Raw genomic sequence first — 20,695 nt, forward strand, 5'->3', positions numbered from 1 at the left:
GAAGCGTAAATAAGTATTTCGGAAGAGAGGTGGGACAAAATTGGGTGTCAACAACCGCCCTATCGTAGCAAATCTAATTGAGTTAGACATGATCGACTTCGATGTTATTTTGGGCATGGACTGGTTGGCTTCTTGTTATGCTAATGTCGATTGTAGAGCAAAAATGGTTCGATTCTAGTTCCCAAGCGAGCCAGTCCTAGAGTGGAAGGGCAATGCTACTTCGCCTAGAGGTAGGTTTATTTCCTACCTTAAGGCAGAGAAGATGATCAGAAAAGGGTATATTTTTCATCTAGTTTGAGTTCAAGATGTGCAAGCAGAGTCACCGACTCTTCAGTTTATTCCTATAGTTAATGATTTCCCAGAAGTGTTTCCTATTGAGCTTCCAGGAATTCCCCCAGAGAGGGAGATTGATTTTGCTATTGACCTATTTCCAGACACTCAGCCAATATCTATCCCTCCTTATAGGATGGCGCTTGCGGAGTTGAAAGAGTTGAAGGAACAGTTGAAAGATTTGCTCAAAAAGGGCTTTATCAGGCCTAGTACATCACCGTCGGGAGCGTCGGTGTTATTTGTGAGAAACAAGGATGGCTCTTTGCGAATGCGTATTGATTATAGGCAATTACATAAAGTGACTATAAAGAATAAGTATCCGCTCCTGAGGATCGATGATTTGTTCGATCAGTTGCAAGGTGCTAAATATTTCTCGAAGATAGACTTGAGATCAGGATATCACCAGGTCAGGGTCAAGGAAGAGGACATTCCAAAGACGGCATTCCGGACTAAATATGGCTACTATGAGTTTCGTGTTATGTCATTCGGGCTAACTAATGCCCCAGCTGTATTCATGGATTTGATGAATCGTGTATTCAGGCCCTTTCTAGATTTGTTTGTGATTGTGTTCATAGATGATATTCTGGCTTATTCGCCGTCAGAGGCCGATCAAGCAAAACATCTGCGGATAGTGCTTGGAATTCTTCGAGGTAAAGAGTGGTATGCCAAGTTTTCTAATTGTGAGTTCTGGTTGAACTCTATGGCTTTTCTGGGTCACATTATTTCAGTGGAAGGCGTTAGAGTGGATGCCCAGAAGATTGAGGCTGTGAAAAACTGGCCAAAGCCCACGGCACCAACGAAGATATGTAGTTGCTTGGGCTTGGCAGGTTATTATAGAAGTTTTGTGGAAGGATTTTCTTCTCTTTCAGCCCCATTGACTAAATTAACTCAAAAATCAGCTAAGTTCCAAAGGATGGATACTTGTGAGCAGAGTTTCCAGACGTTGAAAGATAAGTTAACTTCAGCACCAGTTTTGACTCTTCCAGAAGGAGCAGATGGCTATGTGGTATATTGTGATGCGTCAGGTCTTGGATTGGGCTGTGTGTTGATGCAGCATGGTAAGGTTGTCGCTTATACTTCTAGACAATTGAAGATGCACGAAAAGAATTATCCAACCCATGATCTTGAGTTAGCGGCAGTGATTCATGCCTTGAAAATATGGAGGCACTACTTATACAGTGTCCATGTTGGTATCTATACTAATCATAAGAGTCTCCAGTACATATTTACGCAGAAGGACTTGAACTTGCATCAGAGGCGATGGTTGGAGAGGTTAAAAGACTATGATGTGGATTTCTGTACCCTCCCGGGAAGGCTAATGTAGTAGCCGATGCCCTCAGTCGTAAATCTATGGGTAGCTTGTCTCACGTGTCGCCAGAGAAAAGAGAAATGGTCTATAAGGTCCATCAATTGGCTAGCCTTGGAGTTCGATTGATAGATTTAGGTGATGTAGGAGTTACTATTCAAGACACAGCGGTATCATCCTTGGTAGTAGAGATAAAGGAGCGTCAGTATGAGGATCCTGTTTTAGTTCATTACCGAGATACAACCCCTCATAAAGACAAGACACCCTTTGTGATCACAGGTGATGGGGTACTCAGGTATCAAAACAGATTATGTGTCCCTAATGTTGCATAGCTCCGTCAGCAGGTTATGGGAGAGGCACATTACTCCCGCTATTCTATTCATCCAGGCTCAGCAAAGATGTACCGTGATCTCAGGGAAGGTTATTGGTGGGATGGCATGAAGAGAGATATAGCAGAATTTGTCGCTCAGTGTTCAAACTATCAGCAGGTCAAAATAGAGCACCAGAAGCCCGGAGGCCTATTGCAAGCTATGGAGATTCTGACATGGAAGTGGGAGTTAATTAATATGGACTTTATTACAGGGTTTCCCCGTACTCAGCGGAAGTGTGATTCGATATGGGTCAGAGTTGATAGGCTCACAAAGTTAGCTCATTTTCTACCTGTCAGAACTACTTATGCAGCCGAGGATTATGCAAGGATTTATCTTAAGGATATTGTACGACTTCATGGTGTTCCTTTAGCCATTATTTCGGATAGGGGAGCACAGTTCACAGCCAAATTCTGGAAGTCTTTTCAGCAAGGATTGGGGACTCAGGTAAGTCTTAGTATTGCGTTTCACCCCCAGACAGATGGGCAGGCGGAGCGTACTATACAGACCCTTGAGGATATGCTTAGAGCTTGTGTACTTAACTTTCAAGGCAGTTGGGATGATCATTTGCCTCTTATTGAGTTTGCGTACAATAACAGTTACTATTCCAGTATTCAGATGGCTCCTTATGAGGCCTTATATGGGCGGAGATGCAGATCGCTCATAGGGTGGTTCGATGTCGGGGAGAATCAGTTGCTAGGCCCAGACTTAATTCAACAAGCAGTTGATAAGGTGAAAGTTATTAGAGAGAGGTTTCTAATAGCTTAGAGCCGACAGAAATCCTATGCGGATAATCGGCGACGTAAGCTAGAGTTCGAGATAGGCGACTAGGTGTTCCTGAAAGTTTCGCCGATGAAGGGAGTGATGAGGTTTGGCAAGAAGGGTAAATTGAGCCCTCGATATATTGGGCCATATAAGATAATTCGTACAGTGGACACGGTCGCATATAAGCTAGGATTGCCTTCTGAGTTAGAGTCGGTGCATCCAGCATTTCATGTATCTATGCTTCGTAAGTGTATCGAAGATCCTTCAAGAGTAATACCAGTGAATGATATTCAGGTGACCAAGCAGTTATCATACAAAAAAGTTCCAGTGGCTATACTGGACAGACAGGTCCGTCGGTTGCGGACTAAGGATGTAGCCTCCGTTAAAGTCTTGTGGAGGAATAAGAATGTTAAGGAAGTGACTTGGGAGGCGGAAGAGGCAATGAAGACTGAGTACCCGCATTTGTTCCCAACAGTACAGGAGGTTCGATCCGAGATATCATATTCCCCTATTATTATTTCATTATAGTTATCGTGACTGGTCGTGTGAGGCCATGGTATTGTGTGTTATAGTATGTGGCCCTGTGTGGCATTATTTTGGGTTGTTGCGTGTAGGGTGGATTGGTATAAGTACAGGAGAAACTCTGCTGAAATTTTTTTATAACTCGGGATTGTTCGAACATTCGAGGACGAATGTTCCTAAGGGGGAGAGAATGTTACACCCCTCGTGTTCAAAGTAGTAGAACCTATGGTTTCCTAGTCGGGTATGCCCTTGGAATAGAGACCCGAGCCCGAGTTTGGAGGTAGAAAATGTCTTACCCCGTGTACGAGGGTACCAGCAGATATTCCTGGCAATTTATAGAGTTAGAATTTGAACAAATCGAGTCGATGTGATCTGAACTGAATCAGAAAACCTGCAGGACACCAGTCATCGTCGACAGGTCGTCGACATGTTCGACGGACCGTCAACCTGCGGCATCGATTGGATCCTGCAGCCTTGCATCTGCAGGCACAGGTCGATGGTGCAAGTCGACGGATCATCGACATGTTGACGGGCCGTCGACCCGCTCGTCAAACTGGACTGCTGTAGCCTTTTGGCTTCCAAGTATAAATAGGTGGTCCACGACCCTATTTCAGATTTTCCTTCTTTCCAAATCAGAAAACCCTAATATTTTGCTCTCCTAACATTTATATCATATTAGTAAAGATTTGACAAGACCGGGCCGTAAACCCAAGCTTTTGAAGAAGAAGGTTGCTTCTAGGGTTTCTCCAAGATTGTGAAGCATAGGGAGTTGAAGTTGAAGTGATTCTTCGGATTCTTGACCCCTCAAGGTATTTAAATGATTCCTAACCTTGTATTTGAGTTTACTATCAAGAGTTTTAGTGATTCTAGTTAGGAGGGGAGAGTTGTGGAAGTGGTAAGTTGATGATGGGCAAGATAGTGACTTGGGGTTATGTTAAGAGATGATTGGGGATGGATGTGATTATATTTTGATATGTATATGTGTTGTCATTGTTGATGTGAGTATTGTAGTTGATGTTGGATCGAATGAGGTGTTAGAGAGGTGTTAGAGAGTTATTGTCTATAGTTCGTTGAGCTTTATACGTATTTGAGGATGGTGTTACACCTTGGAAAAAACCCCTGTACATGTACAATGAATAGGCTAACAGAGGACGCGGCGTATACAATGTTTTGTCGAGTAAGAGAGAGTATTAGATGACCCTCAACAAGGTTTTAAAGGCATACAATGCAAGGAAAGAAAGTTGCTAAGGAAAGCGAATCATACGTTATGTATCGGAAAAGAATTTCGAGCAACGAGTCCATGATGGCATAATGATGTCTTACAGAAGTGTAATAATGTCCCTAAGATTGATATTGAAGTGTTAAACAAGTGCCAAGAAGGTTCCATAAGGATCGGAGATCAAACGAGACGACGAGAACGAAAACGGACTCACTGGGCATTATACGGCCCAATCTACGGACCGTATAATTTATACCAGCCGTATATTGGACCGTATAATTGGCCAAGAAGGCCACCAGCCACTGGAACAAATGTACGCCCATACATACGGTCCGTATAAATAGTACGGACCGTATGTTGGTCCGTATAACATGGTCGGGCAGCTTTTAAGTTTAAGTGTAAGGGACATTTTTCATTTCATATCTCCTCTCCTCTCTTCAAGAAAACTCTAGAATATTCCTTATCACTCATCCACTAAGATTCAAAGGGAATCCATGATCAACAACATCAAGTTCATGAAAACAAGAGTGTGAAACCCAAGTAAAGTTCACCTTCATCAAAGAAAACCAAAGGAGGTGAGATAGGGTTTTGGAGCTAGAGGAGTATTCTTATTCAAGGCTTGTTCAACCAACATCCAAGGTAAGTTTCATGACTATAACATGTTGGTTAAGGCATTGAAAGGCTAAAATACTTGAATTGTAGCAAGACATAGAAAATGGACCATTACTAAGTGAATAGTGCCATAGTTGGGTGATAGCTAGGTTGAATCATGAATGTTGGTGTGCTATGATGATGAATACGTTGTAAATTATGTTTAGGTCATGGAATGAGTATTATATACAAGGAAATGTGGTAACAAGGTATAACCATGAATGTGGAGTAATTGGAGAAAAATGGTGGATTTTGCTAAATGTAGATAAATGATGAATGTTGGTACAATATTGTGAGTTTTTGTTGTAGATGTTTGGGAGTTGAAATAAAACATGGGAAACGTAGTAGAAACAAAGGAAATGCTGTCCAATTTTCCCTAGAAATAGTAGTGTGTTCTTGTCGTCAATTGACTAACGTTAGTATAAATTCTCTCTTGAAGGTAGTGGCGTGTCATCAAAAGAGGACGAGCAAGCAATAGAATAGCTAAACGACAAAGGTATGTAAGGCTAGTCCCTTCTTTCTAAGGCATGAATCCTATGATATGATATTCCTTCCTTCTTCATGATTTTCCCTACGTATCAGAAACTATGAGTCTACGATAATAAAGAGCATCACAAGATAAAGAAAAGAGACACGTTACGAGTATGACGATGTTGATAATGAATCTAAGTCTAGAAATCATAAAGCTCATGATATGATATTCCTACGAAGTTAATGATCCTTATATGATTCCTATGATAGTATTTTCCTTACCTCTCCATGACTTTCCTACTTTCCGGAAAACTAAGAGCCTATGTTCATGAATAGCCATATGGGATAAGATAAGAGGCATGTTACGAATGCGGTAATGACGATGATGAGTCTAAGTCTAAAGATACTAAGGCCTACAATATCATAGTTCTACAAGGTTAATGATCCACGTTACGATCCATTGATATTGTTCATTGACTACACTCACCTTATATGCTAATTCCTTCAAGGTGAGGCATAATGCTTATGAATGCTCCATAATGGAATCGGGGGTCTCGACCTTATGTCACCCCGACATTGTTATAGATTGCCCATAAGCCTTAATGCATATTCTATGACTAATGTTCCGCATAGTTATGAGTCTATGTTCTTAGAGGATTTCATATGAGATAAAGGTAAGAGATATGCTATATAAACGATAGTGGTAATGTTTTGCTTAAGCCTAAAGATTATAAAGACTATCATCCGATAATTACATGAAATTCATGCTATGAATATGATGTGACTTTCATAAATTGTCTTAGATTTAATTGTGTACATTAATAAAAGGTTGCGATAAGCTTATGAGATGTATACGATGATAATGATGATGATGAGATATATTGATCCTTGTGCGATGCATGTGACATGGTCGAGCCACTATGTGGCCGAATATGGAAGATATGTATGTGATACTGTCGAGCCGCTACGTGGCCGAATACGGATACTGTCGAGCCGCTACGTGGCCGAATACGGATACTGTCAAGCCGCCATGTGGCCGAATACGGATATTATCGAGCCCTAAGTGGCCGAATACGGATAACGTTTTATGTGTATGAGTAGATACGGTATTATGATGATGAATTATATGATGTGATGATATATACGCTATGATGATTCATGTACGACGATTATGTTTATGTGGTATATGTATGAAATGCATTCATCCTTAAAGGTCGCGCAGGTTTTGCCTTCACCTCATGACTTATGATTCTCTATCATGTTTATTTCATTCATGCCTTACATACTCAGTACAATGTTCGTACTGACGTCCGTTTTCTTTGGACGCTGTGTTCATGCCCACAGGGAGACGGCGCAGATCTATAGGAGCTATCAGCAGATTTTCAGGAGCACTCCATTATTCCGGAGGTGCTAATCGGGTTTATACTTTTGTGTATATATATGTATATGTATTTTGGGCACGACGGGGTCTTATCCCGTCCATATGTCTAGTACTCTATTAGAAGCTCGTAGATACGTATGTGTGGGTTATATGGTCATTCCTTCCTTCTTTTGGCATGATCCTATGATATGATCTAACAAGCGAGTAAGCGAGCTTCCATATTACTCTACTCTTAGAAGCATTAGAAGTAATTCAGTCTTTGATGTTCATGTACCCTATTTATGAGAAATCCCTCTATTCATAGATCCAGTCTTATATAGCCAGTTATGTGCATATAGCTTAGTCATGCATTACATTCATTATATATTTATGTACATTTGACTAGAAGGTGTTATATACTCACACGCATATCAGGCGTTATATACGCGAATACTAGATATATGTAAAGTATGAGAAGAAATACAGGCGTTATATACGCATTACTACTATGATAATGATATTGATATTGATTATGGCCACAGAGGAGCCAATATGATATGATGAGATGCCATAGAGGCTTACAGGAGTTATATACGCACATACATCAGGCGTTATATACGCACTCATATAGATGCACGATCATCATTGGTAGGTATGAGCATGCATATTATGTGCCCACAGAGGCATTGTCAATCACGCAGATTTATGTAGATTTAGATAGACACTATTTCATACAAGTACATGCAGTCAGTCATTTCAGTTTATGAGTTCAGATCTTATCCATGGTTCTTATGTATATGTTGTTCTTAAGCCTTACATACTCAGTACATTATTCGTACTGACTCCCCATTGCTCGAGGGGTTGCGTTCATGCCCGCAGGTACAGGGAGACAGACAGGTGGTCCAGCTCAGTAGGACCTCTAGATGTAGCAGTGGTTAGTACGCTCCATTCGATCCAGAGCTACAGTCAGTTTTGGTATGCCCCTTTTGAGATGTGTATGCATATGGGTATGATGGGGCCCTGTCCTGTCCTTTCTATAGCTTTTATTCTAGTAGAGGTCTGTAGACAGTTGTATGTAGTAGTAAGATGATGTAGCCATGTCGGATTCTATTCTTTTGTGTACAGTTTATGTAGCAGCCTAGCTAGCTTGCACTGTTCTTCCGCATGTTGTGTATGTGTATGTTGATTGTACAGAGTTCTGATGTTTCCTTCTTACGAGATTGGTTTATGCCATTTATGGGCTTTCGATATTCAGTATGTTTCAGATACGTGTTTAGGGGTGTTTGGTCGTTAGAGGTCAGACTCCCGTCACGGCTCATCGATTTGGGTCATGACATGAGCAACCTAGGAAGGCGGGTGAAATACGTCCAAGGAATACGGGTCGTATTCTGTGGCCGTATTTTACATTTAACAAAAACAGTGGAGTCCCGATTCTCCAAGCACTTTCTTACTTAACTCAGATTTACGGAGTGGTACAGATTAACATCAATGACTATCAATAATTTCTTCGTGGTATCAGAGCAGTGAGTATTCTACTCAATTGTTTGACCATTCTTCAGCATCTTCTAAAAATCTAAAGATTCTTTTTTGCATCTCTTTTCTTGATTATGTTCTTGAGCAGTCTGTATATTACCAAGAAATATCATGTATACCATTTCTGAAAGTTCTGAAAAACTTGTGATTCAAAATGTTTGATGTAAATGGAGTGGGTTCATCACAAACACAAATCAATGGAAATAACTCAAATGGAATTTCCCAACCTGGAAATGAAGCCAATCATAGCAGTCACACAGCACCAACTGGATCTAAACATGTCATTGATCATAACCACCCTTTGTTCTTACAATCCTCTGATGTAAGTCGAATTTCCCTCATCAATCTTCAATTGACTTGTGAAAATTATGCCCTATGGAGTAGGTCAATGAGGTTAGCACTGTTAGGTCAAAATAAATTTGTCTTTGTAAATGGTTATTGCAAGAAAGAAAACTATAGAGAAGAGTTGTGGGATCAATGGGATAGGGCGAATGCAATTGTTCAATCTTGGATTATGAATACTGTGTCTAGTAACATTCTTAGTGGCATGGTCTATGTGATACTGCACATGAGGTATGGGAGGATTTAAGAGAATGATTTGACAAAGTAGATGGTTCAAGAACTTATAATTTACATGGAGAAATAGACACTTTGTGTCCAGGAATTGCTATTGTGACTGAATACTTTACTAGACTCAAGAATCTGTAGGTTGAATTTCAGTCATTAGTTCCTCCACCTGGTTGCAATTGTGAAAGATCCAAAGACAGAAACTGTACCAGTTCTTGACGGGACTCAATGAAAATTACAAACAGGAAAGAAGCCAAATATTGTTGATGACCCCTTTGCCTTCTGTAAACAAGGCTTATTCCATGATTATGAGTGATGAAAGTGAAAAATCATTTCCAAGTTCTGTAGGATTGTTAGGTGTTGTACCTAATAGGAGTAATGTCTTTAATTTTGATCCTACAACAATATATTCTAAGGCAGGACCATCTAAGTTCAAGAAGAACTATAACTTGGTGTGTGAAGTATGCAAGTTAAAGGGGCATACTAAAGAATTCTACTGCAAAGTTGTTGGATATCCACCAGGATTCAAATCCAAGAGGAAGGAACATACAGCATACAGTGTCTATTCTGAAGGTAATATGACTAACAATGATGTAGTAAACAAAAATACTGGTTACTGTAGAGCATATGCACATCATTAGTCTGTATGAGTGCTAGTATGAATCAACACCAACTTGGAGTACCAAGATTCTCACAAGGAAAAATATGAACAAATAGTGCAGCTTTTGAATCAAACTTACACTGGGTCAAATGTTAAGGTTGTGGCTCAACCATCTGTTCCTTAACCATATGCAGATGCAACAGGTATTAGTTGTCATAAAGCTTTTCTAGTTTCAAATATATTGAAACAATGGATCATTGACACAAGGGCCACCAATCATATAGTGTCTAATATAGATTTATTGGATAAGGCTATAGTAGCCAAAACTTCAAGTTCAAAACTAGTTTACTTACCTAATGTAGATGTTTCATATGTCACTCATACTGGTTCAAGTAGTGTATAAGATAAAAGTACATTGAATGATGGGTTCTTGATACCACAGTTTAGATACAACTTAATGTCAGTTTCAAAGTTGACTAGAGAATTGTGTTGTACAACAACCATCTACCCTGATGTAACGACCCGTTAGGTCATTTTGATTATTTTCTCATTTTTGCCTATTGGGCCCTTGTGAACCCGCCCCTTTGCTTGTTTTGGATAGTTGTACAGTAGGCATGGTTGGCATAATTCCCGAGGTAGTTGAAATCTCTTAAGTTGGAAATTTGCTAAGTTAAGGAATCTTTAAGTGTTGGGTTGAATTTAGGCATCATCGGGGGTATTTGTGTTATTTTGGTAATTTCATCAGTTCCATTATCTTCGGAACGTCGAATATAGGTTGTTTTAGTGTTTGGTTCAGTTCCCGAGGGTCTTAGGGGCATTTTGGTCATTTGATTGGAAAGTTAGTTTTCGCCCGTGCGGGATTGACTTGGTCAACAAGATCTCTTTTGGGAATTCCAAGTGCGCGAGTAAGTTTGTAGTGCATTTTTACATGTGTCTGCATAATTGGTTTGTATCGGGGAAGTTCTGGGAGAGTCTCGAGATTTCAGTTAAAAGAGTCAAAACCCAAATTTTCCTAGTTCTGGTGTTCGCACAGGCGCGAACCGGGTCTGTCCCCTGCAGACGCGCTCTGGCGAGAGAAGGAGCGAAAGACAGCTGGGTTGGCCTTGGTCCTCCCCTGCGAAGATTTTCCCGCAAGTGCGTGTGCGCAGCCACGAGCTAAGCTCCGCCGCTGCAAGCTTGGGATATTTTGTGGGAATGCGCCGTGGCGAGGTCTCTTCCGCCGGGGCGAACTTAGGTGCGCAGGTGCGCAATTCACTGAGCAGAATGAGGTTTTAAGTGTCTTCCTTCCTTGGACATTCTATTTCTAAACCCTTAAGTTGAGAGCAATTTTAGAGGCGGATTGAAGGAAATTCAAGGAAGAATCAATAGGTAATTCTCCTAACTCTAATTTATGATTATTTTCATGGTTAGAATCAAAACCCTATGCTTAGAATGTTGATTTTAAGAGAAATATTGAAGGGTTTTGGAACCCAACCTAAGAATTGGGGGTTTTAGAAATTGAGCATGAATTAGTGATTATTATCGGATGATTCTCAGTCTATGAGTGACATGAAGCATGAGGAATGTGATTCTAGGCTCAATTTACTATTTTGCCCTTTTGGGTTCGGAATCCTAATTTTAGGGCTTAATTTGGGAATTTTTGATTATGTAGCAATATGGGTGTTTTTGGATTGGTGTTCTAACGTATTATCCATATATGATTAGACTTTTTCTGTTTGGAGACTATGTGGAACAGCAACGATCTTCGTGATTCGAGATTCGGCAATTCCAAGCATGTTGAGACCTTGAACTCTTTCTTGAATGTGTGTGTTGGCTAAAATAAATCTAATAAAAGGGAATTGGGCTGAATTAAGGGGGTCTGATACTCGTAAGGTGACGAGCACCAGTATCAGATACCACGTATCATGTTATGGGTATTTGTGTAATTTCAATTGTATAGTTGGTCTGAATGCCATGCTTTGGGCACTAGCTGATAGAATAGTACGATTCTTTGGATCTGTGATTGAGGTCCGATGCCTGTACTCTATGTCTCTTATTGTTATTGCATTCTTGTATGTTTGTATCCATATCACTCATATATCCTCATTGAAGTAAAAAGGTGAAGCTTTTATGATATTGTAAACATGAGGATGGATTCCATGCTTATATGCTTGGTCGTGACTTGATGTATGCCATATTCATACGTTATATGTATTAATGCATACGATTTGAGGCTATGATTGTGAGTCCGATGGGATCTTGTTCTGGACGAGTAATGATGCTTTTAGAGCGTTTCGTTGTCAAATGGGTCCGATCTGCTAAGTGACAGGTATTTGAGATATGATATGTGGAAACCGTGATTTACTTGAGATATGATATGTGGAAACCGTGATACGAGGTTGCTACTGAAGCAGTCAGTGATCCGATGATTTTTCGGAGCGGTGATATATGGTCCTCATGATCCCCCTACGGGTCACGATTCGTTAATATTCGAACTTGTGTATATCGGGAAGTGGGAATAAAGGCCTTGCATTGCATTTGTATCTCATTCAGCTTAACTTATGTTATTGTTGGTATTTGACTTGCCTTTTCTTGGATTCTATTTGCTATTTGAGCTTAATCCTTAAAGTATTATTACCCTGTATTTTGGACTAATGGCGGACAAGTGTGGTTGTGGTATCGTAACCAACCCTCATCTCTATTCCGGAAAGGGTCGATCATTGATACATGCTGAGTAATCGTTGTTCATTATACTCACACTACACTTGCTGCACCTTTTTGTGTGCAGACTCGGTTCCTAGCACCAGTAGAGCTTACAACTACCAGGCTGACACTAGAGCCTTATTTGAGAGACCGGGATGAGCTCTTTGGATTCTGGATGGCTCTGGATTCTCCTTATTCTTTATTTTCAGTCTTCTTCAGTTCAAATAGTTTTCTTTGTATCTTCTTCCGGCTTATCACCGACAGTCTGTTCAGTGTCCCAAACTCAACGATGGCTCAGACTATTTCATTTAGTAGTCCTTGTATTATGGTGGTATCAAATTTTGGGGAAAATTGTAATACCTACTTAAGTATTTCTATTTAAGATCGTTAAGACTTGAAATTGACTTGTATTCTTAATTTCACTTTAGTATTTCTGCCTATTTTGGGCTGTTAATGGTTGGTGTTGGCTTACTAGTATGGTGGGACTAGTGCCATCACGACTTAGTAAAATGGCTTGTGAAAAATTAGTATCAGAGCCCTAGGTTAATTGATCTCACCGATACAAGGACACTGTCTAGTGGAGTCTTGCAGATGGGTATGAAGATCTCCGTATCTATCTTCGAGAGATTATAGGACATTAAAAAAAACCCATTCTTTCATTTCTTATCATGTTTGTATCAGTCGGTTGAGGTCTAAACTTCATTATTCCAATCTCTCATTGATGGTGAGGACACGTTCTTGATATACGAGCAACTAGGTGTGACATCGCCTGGTATGGTTCGAGATATGCAATCGTGGTAGGGACATGTGATCAACTCCAGATTTCAGCTATGATTTGAAGACTCGATAGAGTGGGATTATGATTCAGATTATCTGGTTCGGCTACATCCCTAGGAAATCGGAGTTGAGGAAGCGCATTTAGGGTATATCAAGTGATGGGAAGACATGGTCAATTGTAAAATGGTTCGGTTAGCTGAATAACCATGTGATAAATATTATGGCTTCGAAGACTACGATCGAAGGGTTTCATCCTGACATAAAGGTTTCTGAGGATGCAACAAGATGTGACATGTACAAATACTCTGAAAAAGAAGGAGAATATGCATAAATCAGTTGATTGAACAAAAGGAATAGTTGATGAGGCTATTCAGATGAGTTTCGAAAGCATATAATCAGGAAAGATGACTTATATAGTAAGGTATAAGGAACTAGGACTTCGTTCAGGATGTGTGTGAAAAGTCTTTAGCTACTTGACGGAACAGAGACGTAATGAAAGGAATTCAAATGGACCATTCTCAGTTATAAGACAAGCATAAGTGGTGGATGAGCTTGTATGGGCAAAGGTTACTATTGGTAACTAAATCTTGTAGGAATAGTAGGGAATCGTCTTTTAGTAAAGGGTCGCGTTGCTGGTTCGATTGATATCTCGGGAATATGGTGACAAGAAGGAATTATTTTGAGCTTCGGGTCAGTTGATTATGTGAGACCCCTTTCGTTTATGAAATGTTGCTAAGAATCATGGGTTAGTCGGTATGTGGACTATGTTGTAGGCTCCTGGGGAAAACAGTGGTTGGTTAATAAGAACGAATCTAGCGATGGATGAGTGTAAGGATTTGACTACTTGGAGAGTTATCAATTGTTGTCCTAATTTAGAGAGAATGTGGATTTTGTGATTATGTAATTGGCTCAACGGGTTCTATGATTAGTAGTAGGTGTTAAATAATTTAAGTCGTGAAGTACATTTCAGCAGTTAAATTGAGGATCAGTGGAAATAGGCTAGGCAAAGGGCAGTGATTTCACCTAAGGACTTTAGGTATTTGTGCGGAGTTGGTTAATTCATGAACCAAGATGGAAGAACGATTCGCCTATTAATAATTTTGACAAAGAAACTGGTATGAGCTTTATGAGGTCGTTGGTAAAGAGTCAGGTGTATTAGTCAAGGATTTCCGACAGATTATGGACCACCTCATAGTGTTTGAGATGTTGCATCGGCAGTGATCAATTGTTGGGATAACTAGGGTTGGTCAGGTATTTTTTGGTAGGAAGGTATCATGTGGAATGGTATATGTGATGCATTCGACTTAGAAGCGCATTCAGTTATAAGGTTCGAGTGAGGCAAAGAAAACTCTCAGACGCTCTAGATCTAGGCTTACTACTATCTCTATGACTGATTTGGCTATTTTTTAAGATTTATGATATTTCGATCCACCCCTTAGTAGGTTTGAGTAATTTCTGATTGATGATGATAAACGTGGGCTTGAATGTAAGATAGAAACTAGATATTCGGGATAAAGGGAATCTTACTATCGGCTTCTAAGGATTTAGGTTCATATAACTTGGATTTGTATCAGCGTGACCACTTAAATCATGTGCGGGTTATGGTGGCATTATGTTATCTTATTTGGTTGGGTGTGGGAATGGTACGTCTGCTTGAGGAAGTCTATTTATGATTTGACTTAGGGACTGGCAGGTGCCAGAGGGACTTTATGATGGAATATTGATGAGAAGGCCACGTGTGTGTTACTAACATGGGTATTTCTACAGTATACTTGAATGGACAAGTAAGAGTTGATTAATAAAGGGCAGGCTCTATGGAAAGTTGGAGTTATAATTCTGAGGTGAGACGATAATGAGGTGTTGATGGATAGGTTGTATGGTTGAGTATTTCAAATACAGATGACCTGAGGGTATCGTGCGAGGTAAGACTTATGGATTGTAAGAGTGATACTTTTGGAATTGCTAAAAGCGTAATAAGTATGGTACTCAGAAATTTTAAGGTTATGTACTGTGGAATATTTGAAATGATTAACAAGTTAGTGGAAATACAATGAACAGAGAGATCGATGTAATTAGGATTCTTTGAAGTTGATCATATTTGGGCGAGTAGTGCGAGTTGACGGATATGAAGATGTATTGTCTTAAGGTATAGCTCGTTTGTATTTGATTGACTACTAGGGCAAATTTCAGATTTTGAGGTTGGAAATGCCAGCACGAGGTTAAGGAGAAACATCGGATTAGAATGGATCACCACAGACTTATGGAAGGTTTAATATTCACTTATAGAGATTTGGTAATGGTTCGGCTGATTATTGGTGACATTCAGGGTATGATGCGTCTTAACCGAGCCAAGTCTGTTCTTGTAATGTCAGGTGACTTATGGTTATGTTACCAAAAGATTTATGGCTATTCGAGTAACTCGTGTCTAACGATTTGATGGTCTTCAGTTCAATTAGAGGTATTGCATATTGCCGAGCGTATGAAGGTTACAAGGGAATTTGATAAAATTTAGTGACGACTGCTTGCGGGCAAATTTTATCTGTCTGTGGAGATGCCTAGTGATGTGGAGGAGGTACAAATGGATAAGGGAGGTTTTTGGAGTGATTAGTTGATTTTACAGCATTGGCGTGTCAAGATAACCCCGAGGATGATCTGCTCAGTATGTTGCTTGAAGAATAAAAAGATTCAGATATTGAGTGTTGATTCAGTGGTTTTAACTAATCGGAACGAACTATTAGATTTCAGATTTGCGCAATCGGCTTTGGATAAGGTTTGTTTTTTATTGGAATGCTTGGGATTTGCTCAGGGTAAGCACAAATCCTTTTCTGGATAGACGGAGTCTTGATTTGTACTCATGGTTTGTGATAGGGTGATTTCTAAGGATCCATGGTACTAAAGATGATTTTGGAAGGTGTGCAAGAAAGATAAATGGAATTAGAGTACTTGGTGGGTATAGTTGACTATGGCTGACGGTTTCAGTTAGAAGATTATGGCAACTATAATGACAATTGTGGAATCTATCGAATTGCGTCAGAGTTATGGTTATAATCAAATTCAGGTATTTTAAGTAAGGCCGGACCGAGCGTGCGAGGATCAAAATATTTGGCTAAGTTAAAGGAAGCTTTGGCAAATCAAGTAGAGAAGCAAATTGCTATGGAAGAATAGTAGGATTACCTTGGTAGTTGGGGAAATGTGATTCATATCTGGGTCTTTATAGATCGATAGACTAGGTGATCTCATTGTATATCGATTCAGACTATTAGCAAATCAGAGAAATTGGACAGGTTTGAATTTCAAAAGTTAGTTTGTTTGCATAGGGTGTCTATTCTATCGCTACGGATCGAGGCACTCAGTTTACATCTCATTCTGGAGATCTATGCAAAATAAGTTGGGTACTCGAGTGGAGCTTAGTACATCATATCACCCTCAGACTGATGGACAGCTCGAGCGCACTATTCGGGTTCATGAGGATAAGTTGCAGGTTTGTGTGATGGATTTTGGCGCCCTTTCGGATCAATTTCTGCCTTTAGCGGGGTTTGTCTATGATAGTTACCGTTCGAGCTTTGAGTTAGCACCCTTGAGGCCTTATATTGTAGGAGGTGTTGTTATCCAATTAGTTGGTTTGATGCATTGAGGTGAGAACTCGGGGTACAGCCTTGTTGCGAGATTCAAGAGGGGCTTCTTATAGCTCAGACTAGACAAAATAGTTGTACGGGTCAGAAGGTTCACGACTTCAGGGTCATGGTTGGTGAGCGAGTATTGCTGAAAGTTTCACCCATGAAGGGTATGATGAGGTTCGGAAGGAAGGGAAAATTAGCCCTCAGGTTCATTGGTCAGTTTGGGATCATTCGGTTTATTGGTGAGTTAGCCTATGAGTGGGCTTTGCCTCCTGGTTTGTTGGGTATTCACCCCGTATTTCATATTTCGATGCTAAAGAAGTACCATTCGGATGGCTCTTATGTGATTAGATGGGATTCAGTAATACTTGATCAATTATACGGATTAGATACCTCCATTCTTTTAGTGATTCAGGTATCTCTTCTTTCTTTCATGTTCAAGGACGAACATGTGTTTAAGTGGTGGATGATGTAACGACCCATTAGGTCATTTTGGTTGTTTTCTCATTTTTGCCTATTTGGCCATTATGAACCTGCCCCTGTACTTGTTTTGGATAGTTGTGTAGTGGGCGTGGTTGGCACAGTTCTCGAGGTAGTCGAAATCTCTTAATTTGGAAATTTGTTAAGTTAAGGAATCTTTAAGTGTTGGGTTGACTTTAGGCATTATCGGGGGTATTTGTGTCATTTTGGAAATTTCGTCGGTTCCATTAGCTTCGGAACATCGAATCTAGGTTTTTTCAGTGTTTGGTTCAGTTTTCGAGGGTCTTGGGGGAATTTTAACATTTGGTTGGAAAGTTGGTGTTTGCCCATTCGGGGTTGACTTGGTCAACAAGACCTCTGTTGGGAATTCCGAGTGCACGAGTAAGTTCGTAGCATTTTTATATGTGTCTGCATAATTGGTTTGTATTGGGGAGGTTCCGGGAGAGTCTCGGGATTTTGGTTAAGAGAGTAAAAACCAGATTTTTTCTGGTTCTGGTGTTCGCACAGGCGCGAACGGGGTCCTGCCCCTGTGGAAATGCTCCGGCGAGAGGAGGCCTGCAAGAGCGAAGGACAGCTGGGTTGGCCTTGGTCCGCCCCAGCGAAGATTTCCCTGCACGAGCGTGTACGTAGCCGCGAGCTTGGGATATTTTGTGGGAATGTGCCGTGGCGAGGTCTCTTCCACCGGTGCGAACTTGGGTGCGCAATTCGCTGAGCAGAATGATGTTTTAAGTGGCTTCCTTCCTTGGACATTCCATTTCTAAACCCTTAAGTTGAGAGCAATTTTGGAGGCGAATTGAAGGGAATTCAAGGAAGAATTAATGGGTAAGTCTCCTAACTCTAATTTATGATTATTTTCATGGTTAGAATCAAAACCCCATGCTTAGGAGAAATACTGAAGGGTTTTGGAACCCAACCTAAGAATTAGGGGGTTTAGAAATTGAGCATGAATTAGTGATTATTATCGGATGATTCTCAGTTTATGAGTTATATGAAGCATGAAAAACGTGATTCTAGGCTCAATTTACTGTTTTGCCCTTTTGGGTTCGGAATCCTAATTTTAGGGCTTAATTTGGGAATTTTGGATTATGTAGAAATATGGGTGTTGTTGGATTTGTGTTCTAACGTATTATCCATATTTGATTAGACTTTTTCCGTTTGGAGATTATGTGGAACGGCAACGGTCTTCGTGATTCGAGATTCGGCAATTCCAGGCATGTTGAGACCTTGAACTCTTTCTTGAATGTGTGTGTTGGCTAAAATAAATCTAATAAGAGGGAATTGGGGCGAATTAAAGGGGTTCCGATACTCGTGAGGTGACGAGCACCAGTATTGGATACCCGTCATCATGTTATGGGTATTTTTGCAATTTCAATTGTATAGTTGGTCTGAATGCCATGCTTTGGGCACTAGCTAATAGAATAGTACGATCCTTTGGATCTGTGATTGAGGTCTGATGCCCATACTTTATGTCTCTTATTGTTATTGCCTGTCTTGTCTGTTTGCATGTATACCGCTCATATATCCTCAATAAAGTAAAAGGAAAGTAAAAAGGTGAAGTTTTTATGATATTGTAAATATGAGGATAGATTCCATGCTTATATGCTTGTTCTTGACTTGATGTATGCCATATTCATACGTTATATGTATTCATGCATACGATTTGAGGATATGATTGTGAGTCCGATGGGATCTTATTTTGGATGAGTGATGATGCTTTTAGCCCGTTCCGTTGACAAATGGGTCCGGTCGGCTAAGTGACAGGTACTTGAGATATGATATGTGAAAACCATCATCCGAGGTTGCTACCAGAGCGGTCCGTGATCCGATGACTTTTCGGAGCGATGATATACGGGCCTCATGAGACCCCTATGGGTCACGATTCGTTAATATTCGAACATGTGTATATCGGAAAGTGGAGACAAAGGCCTTGCATTGCTTTTGCATCTCATTCATCTTATCTTATGTTATTGTTGTGATTGTTGGTATTTGACTTGCCTTTTCTTGGATTCTGTTTGCTATTTGAGGTTAATCGTTAAAGTATGGTTATCCTGAATTTTGGACTAATGGCGGACAAGTGTGATTGTGGTATCGCAACCAATCCTCGTCTCTATTTCGGAAAGGGTAAGTCAATGATGCATGCTAAGTACCCGTTGTTTATTGAACTCACGCTACCCTTGCTGCACCTTTTTTTGTGCAGACTCGGTTCCTAGCACCAGTAAAGCTCGTGACTACCAGGCTGCCCGCTAGAGCCTTACTTAAGAGACCGGGATGAGTTCTTTGGATTCTGGATGGATCCAGATTCTCTTTATCCTTTATTTTATGTCTTCTTCAGTTCAGACAGTTTTCTATGTATTCAAGCTATTTCATACTCTTAGTAGTCCTTGTATTATGGTTATATCAGATTTTGGGGGGAAATTGTAATAACTACTTAAGTATTTCTATTTAAGATCGTTAAGAATTGAAATTGACTTGTATGCTTAATTCTGCTTTAGTATTTATGCTTATTTTGGGTTGTTAATGATTGGTGTTGGCTTACTAGTACAGTGGGACTAGCACCATCACTACTTGGTAAATTGGGTCATGACACCTGATTTCTGTTTATTTCAGGATCTCATCAATGGGAGGGTGAAGGAGATTGGTAAGCTGCAGGATGGACTATATGTACTGCTAAATAAGACATTATGAACTGCTGGAATCTCATAAGGAAACCTGAGTCTAGAAGCTAGAGGAACAACTTTGATCAGTGAAGAAGAAATAAGTTTGTGGCACAGTAGATTTGGACATACTTTCTGTAGTGTACTGAGCAAGTTGATCTCTGCTAGTTCTGATAACATTGTGAAAACTCTCAAGAGATGTAATGTGTGCCATTGTGCAAAACAGTGTAGACTTCCTTTTCTTAGTAGTTGTATCAAATTTTAGTTAGATTTGATTTAGTCCATATAGATGTATGGGGCCCTTATAAGGTTCAAACTCATAATGAAAATAAATGCTTCTTGACTATAGTTGATGATTTTACAAGAATGACTTAGGTTTATTTGCTTAAGTTCAAATCAGATGTATATGTTGTTTTACAGTATTTCCTACAGTATGTGAAAACTCAATTCAGTAAAACTGTGAAAACTGTAAGGTCTAATAATGGTACTGAGTTTGTAAATGAGTTTTGTAGCAAGTTGTTCTTATATCTGGGAATTGTACATCAAATATCTTGTGCTTATACTCCTTAGCAAAATGGAGTGGCTAAAATAAAGCACAAGCACATTTTAGAAATCACAAGAGCAGTCAGGTTTCATACAAACATACCATTGAGGTTTTCGGGACTGTGTGTCAAAGCTGCAGTATAACTCATTAATAGACTCCCTTCATCAGTAATTGGTATGACACCTTATGAAAAACTCTATCACAAGAAACCTTCTATTTCTCATCTGAAAGTCTTAGGCTGTTTATAC

The 20,695-nt window shown here is 40.0% G+C and overlaps 1 protein-coding gene across 1 annotated transcript; it reads left to right on the forward strand.

Moving 5' to 3' along the window:
* The first annotated feature begins 16,893 nt into the window (after positions 1-16,893).
* LOC132613230 (uncharacterized) lies at positions 16,894-20,473 on the forward strand. Its single transcript, XM_060327267.1, has 3 exons — positions 16,894-17,184; positions 19,857-19,910; positions 20,324-20,473. Exons 1-3 carry the CDS (start codon positions 16,894-16,896, stop codon positions 20,471-20,473), a joined length of 495 nt encoding a protein of 164 aa, XP_060183250.1.
* The last annotated feature ends 222 nt before the right edge of the window (positions 20,474-20,695 follow it).

This window comes from Lycium barbarum, chromosome 10 (assembly GCF_019175385.1).
Source record: "Lycium barbarum isolate Lr01 chromosome 10, ASM1917538v2, whole genome shotgun sequence".
Taxonomy (NCBI): Eukaryota; Viridiplantae; Streptophyta; class Magnoliopsida; order Solanales; family Solanaceae; genus Lycium; species Lycium barbarum.

Coding starts and splice junctions, on each gene's coding strand:
- LOC132613230 (XM_060327267.1), top strand. CDS start 16,894: ATGGTTGGTGAGCGAGTATTGCTGAAAGTTTCACCCATGAAGGGTATG. Junction 17,185..19,856: donor CCATTCTTTTAGTGATTCAG/GTATCTCTTCTT, acceptor TGTTTATTTCAG/GATCTCATCAATGGGAGGGT. Junction 19,911..20,323: donor AGCTGCAGGATGGACTATAT/GTACTGCTAAAT, acceptor GTTGTTTTACAG/TATTTCCTACAGTATGTGAA.